The sequence below is a fragment of the Zonotrichia albicollis genome, chromosome 1 (assembly GCF_047830755.1).
Source record: "Zonotrichia albicollis isolate bZonAlb1 chromosome 1, bZonAlb1.hap1, whole genome shotgun sequence".
Lineage (NCBI taxonomy): Eukaryota > Metazoa > Chordata > Aves > Passeriformes > Passerellidae > Zonotrichia > Zonotrichia albicollis.
In genome coordinates, this window is record NC_133819.1 from 82426777 (window position 1) to 82440742 (window position 13966).

The following is a 13966-nucleotide window of genomic DNA, read 5'->3' on the forward strand; positions in this document are numbered from 1 at the left end:
AGATTTTCACCTTCTCATCTTCTGTCTTCTTGTGGTTTTCTCACTGCACTGACATCCTCTATTCCTAGTACAGCATCAAGCTGTTCTTCCAGTTGCACTCCATCTTTCATCTGCTGAGAGATGGAGGAGTACAACAGTGCCACAACTGACTCCTGCATCTCTGTAGCCAAGACACTGCAGTGCAGGCCCCTGCTCATTCTATTCTCAGCATGGAAGTGCATTGCTGTCATGGGAACATGCACAGGGATGCACTTCAGCACCTGACAAACACGTGGAAGATTTGGTCTTCTCTCCCTTTGAACCATGGTCTTTGGTGATTTTGCAAATGCTTGAAGTCTACCCTATTTCCTTCCTTATTTTGGAGTTTCCTTGGAGTTGCATCACCATTTAAGCACTGCTTACTTTATGTAAGTTTTCACAGCTCTCTTTTTTCCACAGTTATGTAGTTGGAGATTATTAAGTGGGCTGATGCTGCAGTAGCTGCATATGAGAGGGTGGTCATGGGTGTTCACTAAGAGCTAATGGAGGTATTGCAATACCAGGATGGAACCTTTATAAATCAACCAGCAGTTGGAGAATTGCAGACTATTTCTAAATCCTCTGAGTCTGTGGAAAAGGTGAAATACTTAAATCTTCATTTTGTGATCAGAAGGCAACTTGAAAGAGAAATTTATTCTCTGATAGCAATATCATGTATAACAATATAGATAAGAGATGGTGGATCTCTTTCTTAAATAATTTCTTTTTATGGGTTATACTTGAACTAAAACAAAAGATGAATGAGAGGATGGTGAGATTAATCAGGCCATATGCTGCAATGCCTTAATAGTGAATGTTAGAATAATGAATGTCAGTCAGTTGCTATTAAATGTAATGGCCAGTCATTTACCACCTCATTAAAAGATCAGGACACCCGATTTGCTTGTATGTGAATAGCAAAATAAATAGTAATTAAAATTTTCCAGTAGAGCATTGTGTTCTCTTGGGGTGTGTCAGGGCACAGCCTAAGACACGCAGACAGGAAAGTTGTATCCCAGAGCAGCATCTCTAGGTATGTGTAAGAATGTTGTGTGTATTTGTGTATGCACTGTGTTTTGTCAGGATTTGTCATCAAGGGGAAGTACTGCTTTTTACTTGTTTTAGTATTTTCTGCAGCACCTGGATGTTTTTGAGGTTGTTCCCTTCTTCGTCTGCAGGAGACTCTGAGGTTCAACAGTGCCATCGTGTGGATGATCTTAAAGATCTGAAAGCTATGGCAGATAAATGACCTCAACACAATAATAATCGTAGAATATCAGATGCTGTATGTCCCCATGCAATCAGCTAAAACATTTCCCTCTGGTAGTCAGTCAGACTAATTATTACTTTTCTGTCCATAAAATTGATAACCTAAATGTATTACAACCAACGGGAAATTATTTCAAGCAAGCTGATGAGCAGGCTGCTTGTTAGTTCTGTTCTGTTGCTGAGAAGTGTGATTTTAATCATCTCAGTGTGGTTTTAATCATCTTAGAATTTGTTTTTGCAGACAATGCCAAAATCAAAGGCAACTCTGTAAATTCAAATAAGCACCTCTGTAATGACATATCTGGGCATCTTTAGAGAAGCATTAGATTGAAACTAAGACTAGTTAATGTTCATGTTTCATAACCAGAAAATACAAATTCCCAAACAACCTTGAAGATTAAGGTGAATGATTTGAACAACTGGGCACAATACTTTCAATTGCAGAAATAGAAGGGCAGGATTAAAGTATGATGTTTTGTTGACTGAAAAGGAAATTCTGCTCAGAATACTTGGGGAACCTGTTCATGGAGTGGATATCATGCCAGGAAAAAAAGTGAAAACCCACAAAACTTGCTCTCATTAGGAAGCAGTTGGGGAATCAGTGAGTAACTGCAGATCATAGTATTTCATATATGGTTTTCATTTTGCTTGCCTAAGTTAATTGTGAGGAAAGTGAATGATGTTTATTTGGAAATGAGCAGGGAAATAAAGGCAAGCTGATCAGTGGAAGGTTCTCCTCACTTTTCAAGTCCTTGCTGTTTTGGGGTGCTGGAGGGGCAAGGGTATGCTGTCTGTGTGCTGCCTTTGCCTGCAGGGTCAGGGAGCTGGGCGCAGCCCCAGGTGCTGTGCTGGAATCTCTTTGGTTTGCAGGAATTTCTCCTTTGTGTTTTCCCTGCCTGTCACAGAAATTGCTCCTTTGCTTTCCAAAGCTATAGGCCAACTATGAGTCACAATACATGCCAGTGGATGATTTGATTAAAACAAGGAAACATCAAGTCACAAACTCCAGCATTATTCTTGGGTAGTTAAAAATGATGATGTAATTTCTGGTTCCAAAGTCTTTGAAAAACACGTATTTATAGATTCCATATATCTGTTTGCCAGGCTTACTTAAAAGAGCAAAAGGTGATCACCAATGTTAAGACATGCCATTAATTCCCACAAATATGAAAAGATAAATATGAATCATTCCCATTCTTTAATCCTAAATATGAATAATTCCATCTAGAAGATTAGTTTTAATGCAGTTTTAATGATTTAACTTTAGTCTAACATATTTTGACAAAAAAATCATCCAGTCTAATAAAAGCCTTGCATCTATGCAGTTTTGTCCTTTTTAAAGTAGGCTAACCTGTTTTGAATGTTGGCATAGTGGAAATTTTGAGATTGATTCCTTATTTTCAGGAGGGTCTGCATTTAAATCTATTTTAAAGGTATCTGCTATTAATAATTTTAAATTTAGTCTTCTGCAAGTGTCACTTTCTACTTATACTGTAACGAGGTAGATGAGAGCACTATTGCCTACTCCTTTGTATACTGTATGCTAAGAGTTCTTAGCTGTCTCCTTATGTGAGTTCTTTGTGCTCTCTAAACTAATTTTTCCATCTATATTTTTGTTCTTGTTCTTCACTTATGGTGTTCCTGGTCTGAATACCATATTTTAATAGAGGTATACTGTGAGCTACTATTTTTACTATTGCTTTTTCTCGTTCTTTCTTCATCTTGGTATGTTATTTTGATTTTTCTGATCACCAGTGTACATGGGGCACTTACCTTCTCCACTGTGGCTGCAGTGAGACCCACTTCCCATCTTAGCAGCTTTTATGTTTGTGTGGACAGCAGCAATGTCTGGGGGTGTTTCCTGGTTTTGTCAACTCTGAATGGAGCCCTTTGGTTTGGATTGCACTGTGAGCAGTGCTCACAATCCTTCCTCCAGATTGGATCTGCTCTTCAAACTTCTGCTGGAAGCCAGCATTGTATGCATTCCATCCTATCAGGTAGGGATGCAGTATGTAATTTGGGTGCACCAAACACCAGAGTGGCTGCAGGCGTTCATCCCCCCCACAGCAATGTGCTCTGCTCTGGTTCTGCATTTGTGCCCACTCTGATACAGCTGTGAATTTGTGTCGTCTCTGTGTGCATACGTGCACAGCCTCTGCACATATGTGCACACCTTCGCTGCATTTATAGAGAGAGATACAGTTAACTGTAAATTTCCCTGTTGAATTACAAAACTGATTTAGTCAGGATCTCTGGAGTTGGATAAATGCTCATCTGCTCTATGTGTGTTTTGTGGCCTCCAGGAGATTTCACAGTGACTCCTGTGTCACTGTGTTTGTCTGTATAATATGTCTGTCATACTTCAGTTCAACCAATCCCTCTGAGGTGAACGCACAAGATTTTAGTATTATCAATGCCTCGTTTCATCTAGTTAATGATTTTTGCAAGTTATTTCATCTTTGTGATTTACCTTCCATGTCAGATAAAGATCCTATTTGAGCTAAGTATTTTGGAATAATAGAAATCTATTCTATTTGAACAGTCAGGAGAAATGAATCCAGTAGAGAATCTGATGTTAAACAGGTGCAGCATCGCACATGTAAAATCAGGGTAAGTTCTCTGAACACTTAGATCTTAACAGATGTGTTCTTTTTCTCCATATGTTAGAACAAAATAAGGATTTGCTTTGAAAGTATTGACACAAACACTAACCAGTCTTGGCAAACACAAAACTGTGTTCCTTACACAGTATCAGCTGTGACTATTCATTAACTTTAAATAAATGTGTGCATTAAATAGCTGTAAAGCACGTATATGTATAAACAAAATCAGGTTTTGTCAGAAAATAAATTTTTTTTGCTTTCTTGTTTACTGATGCCTAGACAAAGGAATGCTGCATCTTCAAAACAACATCTGTCAAACCGATTTTCATCAGATTAAGTATATCCTCAGAAAAACCATCACAGCTTACAAAATACTGGAAATGTAGGTTGTGCTTTGTAAAAAACACCAATAGAATTTAAAGCACTTAAAAGTGTTTTATAAATGTAGCAATGATAGCCTGTGCCTGTTCTCCATTTTTGTTTCTATTTTCAGGAAGTTCTTGGGAAAGATAATGAGTGATGTTGCAACACTGCAATCCCAGTAGATGTCTCAGAGTGCAATTAGAGAGTTATGGTCCTGGCAGCTAATCTGGGTCCACAAAAGCCCATAATTTGGGAGTCTGGCAGTAGAGTTTGAATTTATTATGACAAAGTTCATCTGTGGAAAGATTTCTCTCATTAGGAATGAAATTAAAGCATGAATCAGTGACTGATTATCCAGGCCTTTCTCTGATCTGTTGAATTCTTCATTAGTATAGATGTGTGATTATATATGCTTTGGCCTGGCTCTGGTTCTATAGATCATCAAAGATAATGAATAATACTAATTTTTTTAAGATTTTTTTCTGAAACAATGTAATCTGGTGGAAATGTAAGGAAAGCCAGTGGCTTGACATAGGGCATAAATACCAACACACTCAATCATTCCAATTTCTGGCCAGCTTTTGGTCCTTTTCCCTGCTACTGGATAATTAATACATGGAAATGAGCTTCCTGTTAAGCTGGTGTGTCTCTTGTGGGAGGGGAGCATTTTTCCTGTGTAACAAGTTAAATAGAGAGGTGAAGCCTCATTACCCTGTGCACCTGCAGCTGATCATGGAAACCTGGGGCAGCCAGAGACAAATGCCAGGGTTTCTGCAAGATCTTTGTGGATGGAGGGTAGAGGTGCTTGAGCTGGAAGCTGGGTCAGCATTCCCATTAGTTCTTCCATTTAAAAACTGGAAATCTAGTATGGAGCATGGAGAGTCCAGCCAAAAATCCATGAAGATGACAAGCAAGAGGGAAAGTCAAGGAGAAAACTGTTCCAGCTGCATCAGGGAGTAGATACCTTTTGCAGCTCTAAATTCCTGTTAGGTTGTTGTCTGTGTGTCAGCACTATCCTAGAGTGTCCCACATGAGCCCTGAGTGAGGTGTTTTGGTGCTTACCACACACCTGTGGGAGAGCCTAATCAGTGTCCTGTTTCCAAGGCAGTCACAGAACCCACTGCATACAAACAAGGCTGCAAGGTTGTGTCGTGATAGTGTTCAAGACAAATGCTTTGTGTCTGAAAAATACAGTTTTTACTAGGAAAATGGTACTGCTGACTTTCGTCTTCTTAATAAAGATGTGCTAGCTGCTTCTGAAGTACTACCTGAAGCATAAACCTCAGACTGGATTTTAGCTTAACTGAAAATGACAATGATCTTTACAGGATCTTCAGCCTAATTCCTGAGACAAAAGAACATACAATTAAATTAAAATAAATACAGAAATCTGCCAAATAGTCTAACCATATCCAGCTCTATTGTGTACTTGGGAGACTTAACACTTGCAAGTTTGGGCCCTGTGAACATGAATAGCATGACATTTTAACAGGAGGCTGGGGTTTCTAAGCAGATTTTTGTAATTTGCATTGGTAAAAGATGTTTTTGAAATGACCATTATGCAAGAGATTCCTTCTGGTTGTCATTTTTGGCCAAAGCCATAGAACATTGCACTTGTTTTTAAAGTAAGAATTATGAACTCCACAGCAGGTAATACAGTGTGGTAGTTGAAGAACAGCTCATGGCACATTCAGCAAATACAGGCTCTGCTGGGGAAATGTTGATTTGAATTTCATGCATCATCCAAGCATAATGAACATTGAAAGGTCATGTTAAGAATATTAAAAAAAAATCCATCTGATTTGACTTTTTCACCATCCAGTATTGTTCATAATATAATGTCAAGCAAAAACCAGTTTCTCTGAGTGTGAATAAAGCCAGATTCTATGTATAGTTGAAAAATAAATTATCATACTTTTTTTTTTCATTTACTGTTCATTTCCTTTATAATGTCATGGTGTAAATGTGTGAATTGTACCTTGAGCCACTGCAGTACATCTGTATTTTCTCAGTCAGAGTTATTTCTTTGAGTTTGTTACTCAGCATCCAGTAAGTCTCATGCAGACTGTAGCATACTAATTGGCTCAGTATAATTAGAATGAAATGGAAGTGTTTTGCTATTGATCTCTGCTTGTTATTAGTTTGTACTGACAGAAAATTGGATAGAAAAAGTCTAATACAGCTATTAAAATGTTATTTCTCATGGCAGGAAATATCCTTGTTATTCTTCCATGGAAGTATTTTAGAGCAGAACTCTCTTCCTTTCTCCTTTTTTTCTAACCTTGTCTTTCAGACTTTTTAAAAATTTCTATGAGGGATGCTGAGCCTTGTTAAATAACCAGGCTGTTCAGAGACTGAGCAGCAATACCATCACTTAAACAGGGCTCAGGCAATATTTATGAGTTCATTATAACAAGTCTAATACTGTGCTTCTTGTTATCTTAACTTCACACAACATCATGTTAATAAATTTTTACAAGCTGTGTAGTTGTAAAGTGCATCATAGTAATCCCTATCATTCCTCTAATAAGTCATTTGATTTGTGTGTGCCTTGTGTTGTTCCAGCCTTGTGAGCTGTAACATCTCAGGTAGAACCCTTCTTGTGGTCCAGGTTAATGGAGCTGCTCTGAGTCCTCAGTTACAGCTGTTCTCAGGGGAGGGACACCTTCAGCTCCCCACTCTGCAGTGCCTCAGCTTACCTGGATTTCTTACAGGAGAATTACCCCTGCTGTGGAGATTTTCTGGAGCTCCAGGTCCCAGCCCTTCTGCAGACTCCATGCAGATGTGTGGTTTTACCTGCCCCGGAGGCACTGAGGTTGCTGTGTCTGTAATTCAGACTCTGGCAGTGCCAGCAGGGCGAGCAGTTGGATGTGGCTGTGCTGTAGCCTCCAGGTAGAGGTGGTCACTTCAGGAGATCAGGGAAACCAATGGCTTGTGCTGACCAAGCTACAGAGAACTCCAGCTGTGGAGAGTCTGTTCCTGTTGGTGGGGATGGAGGGTCTGCAAATGAGAAACCAGGAAAGGCTTTGCTTTATGTTTTCAATATTTGTTTGATTACAGACATGATTATTTTTCTTGTAATAGACTACCTGCTTGAAAATCTGTGATATAAAGTGCAGTCTGTTGCTCTTTCTGAGACTCAGAATCCTCATTTTTTCGATTGACAGATGTAAACTTGAAATTTCTTTTATTCTCTAACACAGCAGTGACTTTAGTCCAGCTACAGTTTTCATTGTGCAATACAAATACACTAAGTCTAAAGTACTGCTGGCAGTTTATGTATAAAATTTGAGGATTAAGAAACAAATGTAAACAAAGACTCAGCTTTAAGAAGCAGTATTGTTGGACTAGCCTCTTCTGTCACAATCATTGTGAAGTAATAGCAGCAAAAACCTAAAGGTCTGGTTTTGGCTGCAGTAAGTACTACTAAGGCAATAGTCATTTGAAGAGAAAATTTGTCTTGTCTGTTTGAAAAATTAATCAGTTTCCAAAAATGCCACCTTTCTTTTTTGCACTATATGTGTGATTTCCTTTTTACCTTCTAAATAAGTGATACAAATAATCTCTCTTATTTTTTTCAGCCCACCTAAGCCAGCGGTGTTCATCTCTGGTGTCATTGCTAGGGTAAGATTATCAGCAAATTTCTCTCAGTCATAGCAAAATTACTGTAAGCTTTTCAGAATTACCTCCAATCAGAGCAAAATTAATCTTTTTCATACCCCTTCCTCTTTTGTGAGAGGAGGCTTTGTGTTTTCTATATTCATGTAAGGCCCTTTGAGCATTCTTTCTGGGTTTGTGTGAAATTGAAATTATTCATTGAAATTATTTCCACCGTTTTTCTTTGAATTTTAGCACTTTAAGTTTATTGGATCATCCTTTTATATCTAAGATAGATATTACTGTATTCATTTCCTTTGGAAGCAGCTGCATATTAAACTGCTGCTGTAGCTTGATCTGTGATGTGGAGCAACCCTCCTGCCTGTAAGATTACATGCTTGAAGATTGAGTGTTTCAGCTGCCATATGTGCCTTGAGGTACTTGGGATTTAGGGTGCTATTCCCTGGGCTTTAGGAGCAGGCAGGACCTGTAAATCCTTAGTATTAACTAGCCATTAATGATGTGATCAGTGATTCCTGCATTGTGGCAGGGTTTTATCATGGCTTTATGTGGTGGTTACCTTACATCACTGGGGGTAGTAGTGTGCTTTACTGTGAGATGCTGTGCTTGTGTCAGATCCCATAGGAAGGAGTGAGCTGATGCCATTTTCCTTAGCCCATAAGGAATGGGCAGTTGGCAGCATCAGGGGAGGGAAGGCAGAAAATGTCAGGTCTGAGGAAAGCAGATCTTTGAACACTGGAAGCAAGTTGGAGAAGAGTAAAAATTACCAAATGTAACAAGTTAACAAAGTGATTAAAATGAAATCAAAACAAAACAGTGTATGGTTGTTGCCCTGTGAGCAAGTGGAATGCCCAGAGCTTCTGGCATATGATGTTTGTCCCCCTTTCTGAAGAGGGAAGTTGTGTCCCTCTCCACTATTGTCCCTCTGTCGCTGAGCACTGAGAGTATTTGTTTCCTGTTGCTTTTTGAAAGCCCCACAGGACTGAGCCTAGAAATGGCAATGGTAAATAGGTGATATAAGGGTTACACCTGGACTGAGGCTGCCCAGCAGCAGCACCTGAGAGCCGACACTAGGAGACCTGGTTAAAAGAGCATGTTAAACTTCAAAGCCAGCCATCCCTAAGATTTGAGTCATAAGTAGTTTTAGATCCTGCTTTCTTCCTAAAGAAACTGGCTTTGTTTAGTCTGGAAAAGAGAAGGCCTTGGGGTGACCTAACTGCATCCCTCAGGATGGAGTCCTGAACAACCTGGTCTAGTGGAGGGCGTCCCTGCCCATGGCATTGGTGTTGGAACTGGATGATCTTTACGATTGCTTCCAACCCAGGCCATTCCACAACTCTGATTCCTGCAGCAGGCTTTTTGTGCAGGTATTTTTCATGCTGCCTTAACTTACTTTTAAAATAATCTATTCTTTCTAGTGGTTTCTTTGAAACCAAACACATCTGAAAATAGGAATATTTTGATTTTTTTTCCCCTGGGGTCACATTAAGATACCTTATTATTGGATAGTGTGTGTAACTGGAAGAAGTGAAGCTTGCATAAGAAAAAATTTGAAGTTGGCTAATAAGAATAAAAACATAGAATGTGTAAAGGGGGACCCCAAAGTAACATGCAACACTGTTTTTCATCTGATTTTCACAGTTTTTAGAATTTACATCAATTTGAACTGGAAAGTACACTTTTAAGATTCCTTAAACTTTTCCTGCTGTGTTCTTCAAACAGGGTGATAAGGACTTTCCTCCAGCTGCAGCTCAGGTGGCTCATCAGAAGCCACATCCTTCTGTGGAGAAGCTTCCCCACCCTCAGCACGTCAAACAGCACATCCACCAGCCGCGCAAGTGAGCTCCCGCCAGGACCTCGGCCAGCCTGCTGCACTGAATGTGTGCAAGAGAAGGCAAAAACCCTCTAGTATTCACACTGTCAAGTCTGTAAAATTGGCATCTAAAATAATATGCTGTTTCTTTTACTTTAATTCTCAAGGGTTAATAAGAATGAAGACATTGTTCAGTTGTTATCCCAGATGGAAAATTCTGTATTGGGTATTTGCTGATCAGGGGTGCTTTTTTATAAGATTTTCTTATTGCCAAGATAAAAACTTCAGTATGAATAATATGATTAATGGGCTTAAAATTTGTACTTTTAGTTATGGACTCAGAGTAGCAGATAGTTAATGTAGTTTTTATGCTAAGCCAGTGAGGAAGAGCAGCCCTTTTGTACTGGTACCTTTACTGTCTGGAGGGAGTTTGTTGGGTGTGTTGAGACACAAGTCAGTGGTTGTCTTGATTTTATAGAACCCTTGCAGCCTTCAGTGCCCTCTGGATTCAGCCAGGGAGATGATGATAGGGCCCCCATACATTCTCAAGTGGGCAGAGATGCAGCTGAATCTTCTTTACGCCCCTTTACACAGTCTTGCTGAGATTTTTCCCTCTGGTGCTCTGTGGGAATGGAGAGGAGAGAGAAATCAGAATTACAAGAACACTGCTGCTGTAGACAACTCATTTGTAATCTCATGGGTCTCACTGGGGGCTGTATTTTTGAGGTGATTATTTCACATTCCAATAGCAAGCTAAAGGAGTTAATGACCCTCCGTGTTGAACTTATTATAAGTTGGTGAAAAATCTGTTTCCTTTTTTTAATTTAGAATTTGAGATCACCTTTTGAAACTAAGAGGTACCATTAGTAAATATGTTTATGATCCAATCTCTTTTGTACATAATTTTTTTTCCTAGTCTTATTCTGAAATACAGTAGTGATATGAGGGAGTAAAAAGAAAGTTATTTCCAAACAGAGCAATCAGTTTATTTTTGCCAGATAATTAAATAATTTAATTTTTCAGTTCAAAATCACTTAGCTCTGTCATTTTCTTTCCATAACTCACCTCTGTAAAAACCAGGAAAAAAGTTTTATACATTCTACCTATTTTAAAGTGTCCTTCTGTTTTTAACTGACTATAAATACAATACAGCCTTTGGTTTATAAAGCCTGCAAGTTTATAAAGTTTCTAATGACGTCAGAAAAGTGGGAGCTAATGTTGCAGCCATTCACCTGGCAAATCACTGAAATGTTAACGTCACTTGGGGCTTTAGCAGTTCATTTGTGGTTAAAAAAGAGTGTGGAAAGTTTAGAAATTATTATTTTTTAAACATTCTGTAGATTTAGTAATTATTTCCTGAGCAGCTGATTTAAAACAACAGCAACAAAATAATGGGAAATATGGCCCATTTCTCAAGTGGAACAACTCACTTTGTGTAGGCGCAAGGGACCTGACATTTCCATCTCTTTGTAGGCTTGAAATGGAAATGATGTTTTATAAACTATATGCATGGACATACTTATTCTAAACCCAAGGAAGGATGTACAATCTACATACGCAGTCCTTATTTTCAATTTGATTAGAAACCATACTTGCCTTAAGGAACGAGTGTTGTTTGTAAGAATTATTCTGTCTTAGAGTATTCATCACTTTTCAAATCTGCTTTCTGTGTCTGCTGTCGGTGCAGCGGAGGCCTTGCTTTTAGCTGCGTGTCCAGGTGATTCACACCTGAGCAGCTCATTCATAAGGGAAGCATGGCTGAGCCTCTCGGGCTCTGTGCCGGAGAGGATTTGCTGGCAGGAATGTTTGCGGGCAGGGGACAGGAGTGGTTGGGGTGCAGCCGTAGCTGTCCCAGGGCTGTGTCAGCGATGGAGCAGAGCAGAGCGTCGCCGTCACCTCTGGTTCCTGCCGGCTCAGGGGAGCTGGCTGGGATCCAGCCCTGCCTCCTGCTGTGCCTGCACCTGGAGCAGTGCCTGGAGCCCGGTGCAGTCAGGAGGGTCAGCAGAGCTTAGGCATGGCACCATTGCCCAAAGGGAAGAGTCTTTCAGGGCGAGCTGGATCGCTCCTGGCTCCACTGACTGCAGTGGGAAACTAAACCTCAGCGTGGAGGCACACGGTGAGGTGGGGCTGGGTACCTCTGCTCCATGCCTTGTAATAGGTAAAAACAGCTTTGAAAGCCACACCACATCTCCATTCTGACAGTAAAAGTTAGGAGCATGGATGCTTTCAAATTGCAAACTACTGCTCCTGGTTATTAATGCAATATATACAGCATATATAGACAATACCTGATTTTTGTCTTTGATTACTTAGATAGATAGATATGTAAGTTTGTACAACGAGGTATGGCTCTTAAGATAGCTTTAGTGGCTTTTAGAGCACAGAAATTCCTATATGATTAGAAAATGTCTCTGTATGAAAGCTATATACTGTTGGGAGGTATCCATGTTTATACATAGATGTCCTTACCAAAGCATTACCTTTTCCAAAATAATCATAACTGGTGAACTGGATTTCTTACTGATGGTTATTGATACTTTTAAAATATGTTGCAATAGCATATAAGCACAGGAGATGTTCAGATGTTACCTTGAAATATCTGCAAAAGAAATTTGCTGTAATTGTCAATGTGGCAATAATGCAACAATAAAGCATGAAGTTGTATATTGGGCTCTTTTTTCTCTGTAAGTGCAATGTAAATCAGCAGGGTGCAGCTTTGTGGCATTTATGGGATTTTATTACAGATTGCTGCATGACTAATCAACATTTTATAGATAGTGAAATTTATTATGAAGTTTTATGACACAGTGGATGAGCTGTTTTGAATAGTCCAGTCTCATGTAAAATAAAAAGTAGATGCCACCAGCTAGAGTGGGAGTTGCTGTTTTCCACTATGAAATTGGAGATGCTCACTCAGCCCCTGTGAAGCTGGAGAATCTAACCCTGGTAACAAACCAGGATGGTAAAGGAAACTAAATGTAATATTTTTCACTGCTTTGCAAGTTCTAGTCTTTCAGAAAAAGCAAGTATTGTAATCAGGTGGCAAGCTTTTCATGAAGCTGCAGTTTACACAGTGCAGGCCATAACACAAGCAATTTGCTGAAAAATGTGGAGAAATTGCTGAGTGTTTCTGGGCCCTTTCTGATACTTTGGGCATCCAGTGTTTAGTGCATGTGTGGTGTGCATGTAATGCAGCAAATACAGTGCAGAGGTGGTGGCTGCTGCCCTGGGACTAGTGCAGCATTGCATCCTTGGGCTCTGCACTCACATGAGCTTGGAATGGTTTAGGTTGGAAAAACCCTTAAAGTCATCGAGTCCAAGCATTAACCAGCGCTGCCAAGTCCCCCACTAAACCATGTCCCCAAGAGCCACATCCATACATCTTTTAAATATCTCTGGGGTGGTGACTTAACCACTTCCCTGGGCAGCCTGTTCTAGAGCTTGAAACCATTTTGGTGAAGAAAGTTTTCCTCATATCCAATCTAAATCTCCCCTGAGGCCATTTCCTCTTACATTGTTACCTTGGAGAAGAGGCCAACCCCACCTTGCTACAACCTCCTTACAGGCAGTTGTAAAGAGCAATAGGGTCTCTTCTCAGCCTCCTTTTCGTGCTACACTGTTCAAAAGATACCTTCTTTCATTAAAATTTTGGGAAAATACATGTGCATGGTGTCGGGCATGCTGTTGATTGCATTGTCCATTGTTACTCCAAATTTCATGGCCTTGTAATCAGCAGTATTGCAAATGTTGTTAGTAATTAGAAATTACTTCTATGTCAATGGTATGATCTCCCCTTTTGTCACTGAATGCCTTGAAACAGAAGTCTTGTACTTTTTTCCACAGTACTGTGATCCCTGTATGCTCCTGGCTGTTTAATGAGAATACTCCCAGCAGTTTTCCATACAAAGGTGAAGGGAATGAACAAACATATGTTTTTATCCCTTTGGAATAACTTTATTCTGTATACTCGCCATCTTCATGGGGGAGGAAGGTGTGGGCTTTATAAGGCACTTCTTATGTCCACTTCAGATTTGGGTATAATTAGTTCAAAATTATATTTAAGTCTAAGCTAGTGCCTTAAGATGCTGGAATTAGTACACGTAATTGCATTTTAGAAAATGTGGGGATGTCAGTATGGGTGCAGTTACTTTTACAACAGGGGGCTATGCCGTTGGTCAGAGGCTGCAATGATGTAAAGAATTAAGCCAAATCTCTGTTTTAATTTCAATTCTTTGCACACAAACCTCTCACAAAATAAAGACATTTAAATATAGCTGGTTAC

The 13966-nt window shown here is 39.6% G+C and overlaps 1 protein-coding gene across 1 annotated transcript in view; it reads left to right on the plus strand.

The window, feature by feature from the left end:
- DAP (death associated protein) overlaps positions 1-12348 on the plus strand; it is a 54242-nt gene extending 41894 nt beyond the window's left edge. Inside the window, exons 3-4 of the mRNA XM_005484287.4 lie at positions 7835-7877; positions 9594-12348. Of these exons, the coding sequence (XP_005484344.1) occupies positions 7835-7877; positions 9594-9713 (163 nt within the window). The 3' untranslated portion in view covers positions 9714-12348. The remainder of the gene's footprint in view (positions 1-7834; positions 7878-9593) is intronic.
- Positions 12349-13966: the final 1618 nt, after the last annotated feature.